This window comes from Vulpes vulpes, chromosome 4, assembly GCF_048418805.1.
Source record: "Vulpes vulpes isolate BD-2025 chromosome 4, VulVul3, whole genome shotgun sequence".
NCBI lineage: Eukaryota > Metazoa > Chordata > Mammalia > Carnivora > Canidae > Vulpes > Vulpes vulpes.
Window position 1 is genome coordinate 127,124,723 of NC_132783.1, and position 12,768 is coordinate 127,137,490.

Genomic DNA, 12,768 nt, shown 5'->3' on the forward strand with positions numbered 1-12,768 from the left:
GGGTAGCCGGATCGGCCTTCTTCCATTCAAGGTGCCCTTTGCCTTATTCAGCTTCACCGGGGGAAGCAAGCCGACCTCTCTGACCTTCCAGTTTTCCTGATCCACGTGTACAGACTGGGTGTTCTGGCCCCCCGGTGGGTGGGGCGATCATGGGTGGGGCCGATCATGGGTGGGGTCAATCATACTCGAGGGAATCAAAGGGCGGGGGTAGTCGCCTTCCTCTGGGCTAAGCCCCTAATTTTCAGATTTAAAAAAGTCACGGTTCAGACACATTAGCAGTTTGTCCAAGAGCACACGGTTCGTGCAAGGGGTCAGGTGGGCTGCTCGTGCAGACTGGCTTTTTTCTTTTTTTTTTTAAGATTTTATATTTTTTAAAGATTTTATTTATTCATTCATGAGAGACACAGAGAGAGAGAGAGACAGAGAGGCAGAGACACAGGCAGAGGGAGGAGCAGGCTCCACGCAGGGAGCCGGACGCGGGACTCGATCCTGCGGAGCATCCGGCTCGCGGTGGGCGGAGCCACGGGCCGCGCTGGGGTTGGGGCGCCTGGCGGGGCGCCGCGGGGACGGCGCAGCGCAGGGGCCGGGGCGTGGGGGGCTCCCGCGGGTCAGCGCAGCGCGGGCGGCGGGGCCCCCGGCGGCGCGCAGGGCCGCGTGCCCGTGACCGTGACGCTCTGCCCGCGGCACCGGAGCGCGCCCGCCGCGCACTCGCTCAGGGTCCGCAGGGCGCCGTCCACCTGCGCGCACACCGCGAAGCCGCCGTCCTCGCCCTGGCACTCGGAGGCTTCCCTGCAGACGCACCGGCCGCTCGCGGCTGGGAAGGAGACGGCGGAGGCTTAGAGGCACGCGGCGGAGCTGGGGCGCGCAAGGCCCGAGCCCCACACCCCCCACACCCCCCACACCCGCGGGGCGCTGCCGGAGATCTCTAGGGCTCCCGCCGCCCGGGAAAGCTCTCTCCAAGTCGGGGCCCCCCAGTGCCCCGCTCCCCTGTGCCGCTGTGCCCTCCTCCAGCCCCGGGCCGGGGGCTGGAGACCTCAGAAGAGACCGCGTCGCTGCGGGGCTCAGAGGCAAAGGAAAGCATTCAGCCTGCTTTGAGAGATGGGGCCTAAGACACAAAGGGCCACATGTCCCGTAAAAACAAGCCAGAGATGAGTTGGGGACGATTCCACCGTGTGCGCTGCAGGTGCCAGGCTGGAGTTACACCAGCCAGGTGTCTGCAAACGGAGTGACCAGGTCAGCCAGCCCAGGGGTGACTGCCACTCCCAACGTGACCCAGCGGGGAGAGTTCAGTGCATCGTGGCTTGTGTGGCAAAGTGTCCAGGAGTGAGGGGGGAGGGCCTGAGATGCTGGCAGAGGTCTCACAGATCACGCAGTCCAGCTGCCAAATTTATAGAAGGGGAAACTGAGAGCAATGACTTGGCGCCAGCCGCCCAGGCTTTCCCCCTTGGTAAAGTAGCAAAACCTGTGGGAGGTAGGCCGTGCCAGGGGTGCTGCTGCTGTTCAAGGTCATGCTAAGTGCTGGTCGGACATAGCACTGGCAAATCTTGAAAAAAATCACTCCTTTTTCTCTCCTTCAAATTCTTCTGATTACTTCTAGGAGAAAGTGTCACCTTAGCGCTGATACGCTTTTAGGCACTTTTACCACCTCCTTAACACTTGCTAGACTCCCTTCATCCCAAAGAAGCAGCATCCCTCAAGCTGCCACCAGCATCTGGCTAGCATCTGCAACCTTACTTTGTGTCATTATATGCATTTTTGTAGTTGCCTAATATTTATGGCAAGTGGTATCTCCTTTTAAGAAAGTGATAATGAAATTTTCTTCTTAAAAAATAGTTATTTTTATGTGAATCTATTTTTTTTTAATGAGTACATAAAACGGGTAAGACAAGGACAGAGCAAAAATCATGAGGGGAGACTGGGAACCGTCAGTGTTTGGGAGGACATTCAGAGCATCGATGGTGGGTTTCTGTCCTCTTAGGTACTTGATCCCCCCAGCTCCCCAGGAAAGGCTGTGGGCAAGGACAGTTACCCTTAGACCAGCCTGGGACTTTCACATCCTCAGGGATCTGCTTGGACTTGCTGCTAAACTAGAAACTACAGTTTTTAAAACCTCAGTACGACTGCCTCAGCGTTGTCACCGTTACAATTACGAAATGCCCCTTACCATCACATTTTCCCCAGAGTGGACAGGCCCCGCAAGCTTTCTCGGTGGCGGCCGGCAGAGTACAGCTGTCGCTACCAGCAAGGGTGTAATTTCGGCCCTGACAGTGGAGAACATGCATCTTGCACACTGTCAGAGGCAGTATCCTTTTGCTTCTCTCATCTCGAGCACATACATCCAAGGAGGACCTGAAACAAATGTTTTAAATTCCATTATTTAGAAGATGTTCATTCTCAAAAGTGGAAGATGAGAAGTGAAAGGAGAGGCTCGGAGCTCCGTGCCTCAGATGTTACCAGCCACAGCAAAAAGATGAAGCAGAACCTCAAACTTCCTTCATGACTGGGGCTCACCCTCCTCAGATCTTCAAAATGAACATATTTTGCTCTTTATTGGCTCACAATTTTTACACGCGTAGATACCTGGTGTTGATCTAGTTTCATCTAGAGCAGCTCAGATACAGCAAATTAGAAGAGAAGGCAAGGTCTGCTCAGGAAGCCGGGGGGGTGACAAGCAGGAAGGAGACAAAATCAGCAAAGATCACACACTCAGACACTAGTCCAGTGGGACCATTGACTGCAGGAGAAATTAGGTCCTCCCAGCCCAGCAGCCCTCAGAGTTCATGTCCATGATACGGCATTGTCCAAACCTGATGATCAAATCCTCAAGGGAAGATGAAATCATATTTGTCAATGGGATTTTTTAAAGTATCTGTGTTTACAAAATCATTTAGGGATATTTCTATGAAAATTTATTACTTTTTTTTCTTAAGCATGGGTGCTAAAATGGTGAGATTCAGCTTTTTAGAAATGTCACTGATAAAAACAAGCATCTTTCAGAATGTTGATGGATAAGGAAGGCATTACTATAGTGAACCCTTAAACAACAAAGTATTTTTGTATGGTAGTTGGAGCCTATATTTATGTTTATATATATTTAGTTCTAATATTTTCTTCAGTGACCAAGAGCTAAATTTACTTGGAGTTATTTACATCAAATCCTTATATCTTTCTTTTATCTGCTTATTTAAGCTTTAAATCAAACTACTCAGAACAGCCTAAAGAGCAGAGACCTTGCAAAGCCGCCTTGTTATCAGTATCTGATAGAAAGCTCACTCGTGTCTATAGACAGTAGACCGCAGAGAAACTAAATGAATCAGAGAAGTTAGAAAGAGGATGAAAGTGAATCAAAGTCAACAATGATTCCCCATAAAGAACTAACGCCACAGTCAGAACATTCTGGTTGGACAACCACTGCCATTTACACTATTCAGGTGTATTTTTCTCTCAAGAAGTCACTTCTTCTTATAAGATACCACCAAAATCACCATTGCCCACTGTTGGCGCTCAAGGAGTTGGATATGAGTCAAATGCAGTTGACCTTCCAGCAACACTGGTTTGAACTGCACCACAGGTCCACTTTTACAGGCTTTGTTTTGATATAGCCAGTACTATAAATGTATTTTCTCTTCCTTATCATTTTCTTAATAGCATTTTCTTCTCTCTAGATTATTTTATTATAAGAATACAGCAAATGACACATATAACATAGAAAATATTTATGTTATTGGTAAGGCTTCCGGTCAATAGTGGTTAAATTTTGGAGGAGTCAGAAGTTATATGTGGACTTTTGACTGTGCAGGGGGTTCAGCACCCCAACTTCTGGGTTGTTCAAAGGTCAACTATGATTAGTCAGTACATTTGTGTTTTGATTCTTAACCTTAAAGATGACCAGTAGATCTGGGGGCCCAAGTATCTCCCATTTGCCTCTCCAGATTCACTCTCCACTCTCCCCCTGCTGCGAAGAAGGCTGACACTATGAGCCACATCCACGGACTTCCTATCCTCTGGCTTTGGGTGCGTTTGATCAATGGCAGGAGATTGGAGGGATGTTCAGTGCCCTGGCTCACTGCAAGGGGGGTATCTCTGAGGTCCCTAAAATGAGAGACTAAGCTCTTCCTCAGCTCCCACCTGCACAGAGTCTTCTCTGTCTCCAGCTTTGCATAAGAGCCCCTCTCATCACTCCAGGCCTGGGCGCAGATATGTAGCCTGGCTGTTAGCAGTCCAGAAGTACTGCCTCGTGGCATCAGTTTCCTTCACGCTGCCCACACTTCTGTAAACAGTCCCACTAGGAAACCTCTTCTTGTCCTACTGCAATCATACCATCTGTATCCACCTAGGACCAGATCACAGACATCTAGTACCTACTTCAGAAGTCCACCTACAGCGGAGTGATTTCAAGTTGGGTGTCATTCTTACAATGCACATCTAGAGGCACAGACATTTCAAGAATGGGAAAAGCAGCACTTGTATCTGTTGGTACACTGCATTGAGAGTTTATATTTCAAGGGAATTTCAACCCTAATCTCCTCAAGCTCTAAATCCTCAAGTGACAGTGTTTTCCTTTTCCTCCATCTCGTGTATAAAACAAGCAGTGCCTGAGTCCTTCAGCCTTTCTCTAGACGGAATAGAACACGGCTTTAACACCGCTGGTTGTCAGCCCCCGTGACCCAGGCAAATAACAGACAGCAGATGGACCAGGTTAAAACGCAAACAACTATCCTTAACCCTTGGTCAGCAACACCTTCCATCTAACAGAGACTAGCATCCACCAACACATTTTTTTAAAAATCTTGAATAAAATAAAACAGAGAGAGGCGAGCAAAGAAGAGCTTACCCACATTCATAGGGCATTTTACAAACACATCTTGAATTCTGCAGTTTCTCCCAGCGCTGACATTTAGGCCCTGCTGGTATCAAAGGAGCATCTGGAAGAAAAGGATGAGGGAGATACAATCATTAGAAGAGCTTCTTTGTCGTAAACAAAATGTTATTTTAATTGTTGAACTGGGTTTCTGTAATATTTTCAACTGCCACAAATTTGTACAGTCAAAAAACAAAGCTTTTTAAAGCATTTTATGGAAGACAGAGTGTTCCTAGGAGAACCCTACAAATAATGTCATTGTTAGCACTTCCTACTGTGTGAGCATTTACTATTGTGATATTTAATCCTCCTTAATAAATGCCCACTTCAGGTTAAAGAAACTAAGGGCCAGAAAAGTTAAGAAACTGGTGCTAGTTCACACGTTTAATAGATTGGCCAAGCCAGGATTTAAGTCCATGTTTGTCTGAATTCAAGGCCAGTGGAGCAAGCTCCCTTTCATCAAGAAGTTGGTATTTATAAACTGTTGTTTGGAACACATTTGCCCACTTTGTCTGTAGTGGAACAGAAAGCAACACAATGTGACCTGTACATGGAGAACTCCCTGGTACCCCAAGATCTATGATAACCTCTCACATGTAAATGTCTAACTGGGGATCCCTGGGTGGCGCAGCGGTTTGGCGCCTGCCTTTGGCCCAGGGCGCGATCCTGGAGACCCGGGATCGAATCCCACGTCAGGCTCCCGGTGCATGGAGCCTGCTTCTCCCTCTGCCTATGTCTCTGCCTCTGTGTGTGTGTGTGTGTGTGTGTGACTATCATAAAAAAAAAAAAAAAGTCTAACTGGTCTCCCTTCAATGGTGAGTAAATATCTAGAGATATTTACATTAATAAAACCCTTTCCATTGCTTTGTGTTTTCTACAAACTGCTCAAAATCAACCATCTTCCTATTTTTATAAGAAAACACCTTAGGTCCAGCTTACAAGAGCTTAATTTGACTGCCATCCCCCCAGCCATCCCTGATTACAAGGTGAATGACCTAAAACATCCTGTTTTTTCCACCTCCTGCCAGCTTCATGACAATGAAATTCAGGGACATATATTTTCCCAACATAAAATGGCCTCATAAAAATGGCCACAATGTGAAGCAAAGCCTTCCATGTCCAGCAACATCTGTAATGAATACTCATTCTTTAAACACTTCCCTTTCAAAGTTTATCCTAAATGCAATGTAGTATTCTGAATTGGATCCTGAATTGGATATAGTGAAAAAAACCAGTGATATATAAATAAAATCTGGACTTTAGTCAATAGTATTACACTAATATTAGCGTCTTAGTTAACCCACTAAATTATGTCAAGGTATATGAGATGTTTATATTATAAGAACATGGTAAAGGGTATATGGAAACTATATTTGCAACTTTTCTGAAAACTAATATTATTCCAAAATAAGATGTTTTTAAAGATGGTGTTATCTAGGGGGCACCTGGGTGGCTTAGTCGGTTAAGCATCCAACTCTTGATTTCACCTCATGATCTCAGGGTCGTGAGATCAAGCCCTGCCTCAGGCCGCCTTATTTAGCAGATTCTCTCCCTCTCCCTCTCCCTGTCCCTCTGCACCCCCTCTGCTAAAGCAGCAACAACAACAATAACAACAACAAAAAGATGGTGTTATTTAGAACAGTGCTTCTCAACCAGGGGCAATTCACCAATGTCCAGAGACATTTTTGGTTATCCACTTACAGGTATCTAGTAAGTAAAGACCTGGGATGCTGCTAAACATCTTACAATGCACAGGACAGATTCCCACAACAAAGAATTACCAGTCCAAAATTCTAATAGTGTTAAGGTTGAGAAAGTCTAATCTAAATGTACCAAAACCAAGGTTCAATGATAAAGTCATATAAATGAGTTCTGCATTATGCAGAAGTTTATTTGCCAAAGACAAAGGTGGGAAGATGGAAAGAAGATGGTCCAAGGATCCAAAATTCCAGTTATAAGATAGATGGGTACTGAGGATGTAATGTGCAACACGAAGACGATACTTAACACTGCTCTATGATATATAGGTAGATTTTTGGGAGAGTGGATCCTGAGATTTCTCATCACAGGGAGAAATTTTCTTTTTTTCTTAATTGATTTTTAGTGAGATGATGGATGTTAACTGGACCTGATGTGGTAAGCATTTCACAATAGATGTAAATCAAACCATCATGATGTACACCTTGAGCATCTACAGTGATCTACATCAGTGATTTCTCAATAAAACTACAAAAAACGTTTTTTAAAACTTTATTTACTGACCATTCATAAGAATGAAATTTTAGATTTTAAATGTTTTCTCAAAGTTATTATAATTTCTTTATGAAAAATCACTGGTAGAATTAGCTAGATGAAAGACCTTTGTATTTAAGAACACAGCTTTGTTGGGCACCTGAGTGGCTCAGTGGTTGAGCGTCTGCCTTTGGCTCAGGTCGTGATCCCAGGGTCCTGGGATTGAGTCCTGCGTCAGACTTTTTGCAGGCAGCCTGCTTCTCCTTCTGCCTATGTCTCTGCCTCTCTCTCTCTCTCTCTCATGAATGAATAAGTAAAATCTTAAAACAAAACAAAACAAAAACATAGCTGCGTTATCTTCATATATGTTTATGAGACTGCATTCTGATGGAGGAAGGGAGAAATGAGTAGTTGGTGTTTAATGAGTAGAGAGTTTCAGACTGGGAAGATGAGAAAGTTCCAGAGATGGATGGTGATGATTGTTGCACAATAATGGGAATGTACTTAATGCACTGAACTGTACATTTAAAAATGGCTAAAATGATAAATGTAATGTCTGTTTTACTACAATAAAAATAAAAAGACTCCTGATACAGCAGGTATTTTAAAACATCAGTTTTGGAGGCTGACAAACCGGGTTTCTTTTTTTTCACCTGTAATAGGCTTATTTTAAGGGAAGTTACTATTATTATTCATCATGTCTTCAAAAAAACACACAGGCCTGAAAAATATCCTTAATTAAAACTTTAATAGAATTTGCTACTGAGTAGGGGAAAATTCAACTGAATTGTGCTACAAAAGGACTGAAGCAGACATTTTAGAAAGACAAGTATATAATATCTCATTTGGAATAAAAGAGCAACCTCATCAAGTGTACATTGTTCTCTTTAATTTTAGAATTCCTGGTACAGGCCCATAACTTCAAATATCCCTGATAAATTCATATTTATGCTTCAGTGCAGTAGAAAACAAAGCACTTGTCTCTGCTGTGGCCCTTTGACAGCTAATGAACATGGAACCAATGTGGTGGGCACTCTGCTGGCCACGCTGCCCTCCCTTTCTGTCATCAGGGTCTATATTTAACACCAACAGCCTATGTCCACCATCAGCCACAGAGGCCTCTATGCAGCCTGCCCTCCCTTCAGTTGTAACCATCTAACTCATCTGACAGTATCACTCACAGATTCTAGTACTTCATCCTCACTAAAAAAGGCAAATCTTAGCATTGAATTAAAAGTCATACACTAGAAAATAAGAATACCATATACCAAAATAAGAATAATGGAATATAAGTGAGTTTTCCCTCCTTCCTGTCTTTTAATTGTCACAAATATGTATTTTCCATTTATTTTTTAAATATGTTTAAAATGTAAACAAAGAAGAAACTGGAGGCTATTTTAAAAACAAACCCATCCTACCTTAAATACCCCTAAAAAGAAATAGTTTGCTTTCTAAATCTCTTCTTATTGTAGCTTCTTAAAAGACCATTTTAATTTGCCTGGTGTTCAAAAATACTGAATTTTTGGATTTCCACTATTAAGACCAACTTCACAAACCCCAGCACTTTGCTTTCAATAACTTCGGCTTTGCAGTGTTAAATGTAAATGCTTTTAAATTTTCTATTTCAATAATGCTAATAAACTCTCTGAAAGCTCAGGAATGAAACATACAGAATTTTTTATAAATTTTCATCTCAACTCTGTATTTAATAAAAGTACCTTTAAAATTTTTAGGAAAAAAAACAGAAATTATTTTTGAAAAAGCCTTTATATTCTTGGCACCAAAACAGATACAAAGCTAATTTTCAATAAGAAGGATTTAAGTTTGTTTCAGAATCACCAGAATTCTTGCCTTGCCTTGCATTCCATGAGTCTATCTGTGTCATGTGAAAAAAAAAAAACTGTTACCCAGTCTATGAACTGACCTTCCCGTAGAAGGGCAAAGAGGGAAGGAATGATTCACAGTATGTCCATCCAGGGCCATAAAGGACCACCACAAGGAGCCTCACTCACCTGAGTGCAGGTGTCCTTGGACAGATTTATGAGCTATTCACCTTTTCTCACACACTGAACGTTCTTCATGTCAGGACTCCACTTAAGGCTGGATCCACAGAGAAACGCTGAAGGACCTTCTAAGGACATGCCACCTGAACAGGAAATGGTCACCTTTTCACCAACTCCATAGAAAGGTTTGTGGGGATGACTCTGTATGCCATCCTTCAATGGAGGTAGAACACAGGCAATTTCTAAAAATAAAAGAAAACAGAATACAAGGATCATTGCTTTCCTAAGTCATCTTTTCTTAAATGATAGCTTCCAATAATGCTAATATACATGCTCTGCTTTTTTTCATATTAGAAGACAAAGAGGAAGAGGTAAGTTCACTCCTAGGATGCCCTGAAAGACATGTCCCATAGTGCCTGGCATGTCATTGACCAATGAAAGACTAAAGACCAAAACAATCCCCATTCTCCATCCCGGCCCTCAAAGCTATGTGACAATTTAAAATGAATCATCTTTATAAACAGAGTCCCAAAGCCCAGGCTGCTGTCAAAACCAGACTTTTCACAGCTGCCACTTATCTTTTTGGTCTTGAAGTCCCACCAGAATTTTCCCAGGAACTCTGTTCATTTGCATATCATTAAGCATACATCCAATTAGATATTTTTACTATCTGAAAGTCTTAAAGAACCACCTTTAATCTTGCAACCGTACAAGTATTAAATATCTTTGGTTTTCCATCTCTAGTCTTTCTCACTCGATTACATTCATTATCTCAAATCTTCTACTTGAGAAAACAGCAAAGAGAAAAATGAGAAACATGCAGAGTTATGGGAAGCAAGTCAGAATTTATGATTCAAAAAAAAAATCTTGGCAACCTCTCTAATGGACTTTGGACAGTATTCTACAAAATATTGCTCTGTTTCTGTACCATTTCCATCAGAAACTCCATTCATTCATTAATTCAAAAACAACATCTACTAAGTGTCTATATTTAGCCAAGTATGTTGTGTGCTGCTGGGGATGTGACAAGATACAAGTCTACAACGTTTGGTAATACCTTTCTCCTTGATGTATTTGTAGTTTGAAAAAAAATGCTGGAAGTCTGCTAAACTAAGGAGGAACTGCAGCTCAGAGGCTGAAAAATGGATAGAGTTTTTAAGAGTCTTATAGGGTTAGGGAACTAAGAGTTAGAGTCTAGTCCCATCACAAAGGAGAACCTAGGGAGAAATCCCAGACTTTCTATTGAGATCCCTTAATGGCTACACACTAGGAATAAAAGTAAACAGGACATAAAACAGCCTCACTGCTTGCCAGAAACAAAAATCAAATCTTTTCTAGAGGAAGAGAACGTCATCTAAAACCTCAAATTATTCCCTTATTTTTTTACACATAAAGTCTGGCATTTAATCAAAACTAATCTAACATTTAAAAGGCCAAGAATTAACCAAAATCCCCCCAGAAGACAATAGCAAACTGCCCACAGCAGGTCCAGATTATGGGATTAACAGCCACGGACCTTGAAAAAACTGTTATTAACAAGTTGGGAAAAAATTAAATGACAAGGTGCAGGATCTCAACAGAGAATAAGAAAATATAGAAAAGTGGATAAATGAAATACCTAGGATTGGAAAATGAAATTAAGAACTCAACAGAGTTCTTAAAAGCAGATTAATACAACTGTACAGAGAATTAATAAACTGGAAGGTAGACCAATAGAAAATATTTAGAATGAAACAGAGAGAGAGGGAAAATTATGTAAAACAAAGAAAAAAATATATGTAATATACACAATCTAAAAAGTACATCATCTGTGTTTCACGAGAAGTGAGCAAGAATGGCACAAAGGCAATGAGGACACAGTGGCCAAGAATTTCCTAAAATTGGCAGAAGACATTAAAGAATAGATTCAAGAAGTGCTTCGAATATCAGCCAGGGTAAAGACAAAGAAAATCACACCTAGGGACATCACAGTGGAGGTGCTTCTGAAACACAAGGACCGGGAAAAAAATAGAAATTCTCAAAAGTAGCCAAACATAAGATTTTCAACCAGAAACAGTGAGACTCGGAGTACAGTAAAATGTGCCTTCCCAACAGGAGCACTATCAACTAGAGACTGCTGAGGGCTTTTTCAAGACACAACTGAAACTTGAACAGGAGTATATGAGCCTCTCTGGAAAGGGAGGTCAAGACACGGGCCACACAGTGAGCAATGATTCATCTTGATTCATTCTCTTCCACATTATTCTCTCATCTTAAGTTATATGCTACAGCCAAGGCCACTCACTTTGACAACGCATTTCCCCAACAAGCCACTGTAAATCATCTCCACATCTGGCTACAGGGTCTCCAATAAGAGAATATCCTTCATTGCAAGTGTATACTACATTAGTCCCAACAGGAAACATGGCACCTTCATCCTAAACAGAAATAAAAGAGAGATAGAAAAAAGTATGTCTATTTTGCATTAACAGAACATTTCTCTAGATATATTTGGCCTATAAATCATGTCTTCTATTAATCATCAGGCAAACTAAGTTCAAATAACTAATTTAGAAAATTGTCTTTAAAAACATTTTTCCCTGGATGGTCCTACCCAACCCTTGCACTACCATTAGTTGAAATAAACCCATTAACACCACTGTCCTATAATTTATTGATTATCCCCGAAACACCAAGCACTATACTAAGCATTTTACTAAAATAACTTTAGTGGACACTGCCCAAGTCACTTATTTCCCCCTACTTTTCAGGAAAATACACTTTGTTATCAGATTTTGGAAAAGTACTTGTCAGTCAGTTCTTTTTAGAGAGATGTCATGGGCTGTTCATTGGCAATACTGCCTAATAAGAGCCAGTAAGAACAGATAGGAATGTTCAAACCCTATCAGCACATTCATGAGAGTTAAGGTTTCTCACTGATGACTTTTAGGGAAACCATAGTGCTGATCTTCTCTCATCCCACCCTCCAGCCCCCACCCTGTAAGGGCAGTGCTTCTGGGGCTGGGCCAGATTCAGGGACATGGCATTAGCCCAAGATGCCAGGAGGTGAGATTTCACAGTGAAGCAAGGAAGAATTTGAAGTCTGAGACTGAAGGATGTAATCATGCTCTTCTCTTCATCCTTTCCTCATCCTTCAGGTTCTCTGCCACGCCAGGGGTGGTGGTGAAGAACATCGACCTGGGGGAGGGCTGAAAGCCGGACCTGTTCTGCTCCCGGCAGTAGAACAAAATTCCATGATGCCATTTTCTTCTTGCTGTCAGTCCTGGCCCAAGTTGGCTCCATCATGGGAGTTCGTAGGAAACAGAGGGCCCAGGTTACTACCAAGGTTTGAAGAAAATGGGGAAGGATATTTGATTTGCTTTAAGTCCCTAGGCCTTCCTTTGTCTTGCAAAGGGGACTGCTATAAGGGGAAATTGGGCTCAACAGTGCCCAAACTTGACTCTGTATCAGAACCACTAGTAGCAATTTAAAAAAAGGGGGTGGGGGGCACCTGGGGGGCTCAGTTGGTTAAGTGTGTGACCTCAGCTCAGGTCATGATCTGACAGTCCTGGGATGGAGCCCCATGTCAAGCCCCCTGCTCAGGGGGGAGTCTGCTTCTCCCTATCCCTCTGCCCCTTCTCTGTGTTCTCTCTCTCTCTTTCTCTTTCTCTCTAATAAATAAATAAATAAATA

The 12,768-nt window shown here is 42.6% G+C and overlaps 1 protein-coding gene across 1 annotated transcript in view; it reads right to left on the reverse strand.

Annotated features, from left to right (window-relative positions):
- Window positions 1-337: 337 nt before the first annotated feature.
- The window catches only part of C7 (complement C7), a 51,127-nt gene continuing 38,696 nt past the window's right edge, over window positions 338-12,768 (reverse strand). The window contains exons 14-18 of the mRNA XM_072757002.1: window positions 11,381-11,513; window positions 9,147-9,338; window positions 4,835-4,925; window positions 2,165-2,349; window positions 338-814 (exon numbers count right to left, since the gene is read on the reverse strand). Coding sequence (XP_072613103.1) covers window positions 609-814; window positions 2,165-2,349; window positions 4,835-4,925; window positions 9,147-9,338; window positions 11,381-11,513 — 807 coding nt within the window. The 3' untranslated portion in view covers window positions 338-608. The remainder of the gene's footprint in view (window positions 815-2,164; window positions 2,350-4,834; window positions 4,926-9,146; window positions 9,339-11,380; window positions 11,514-12,768) is intronic.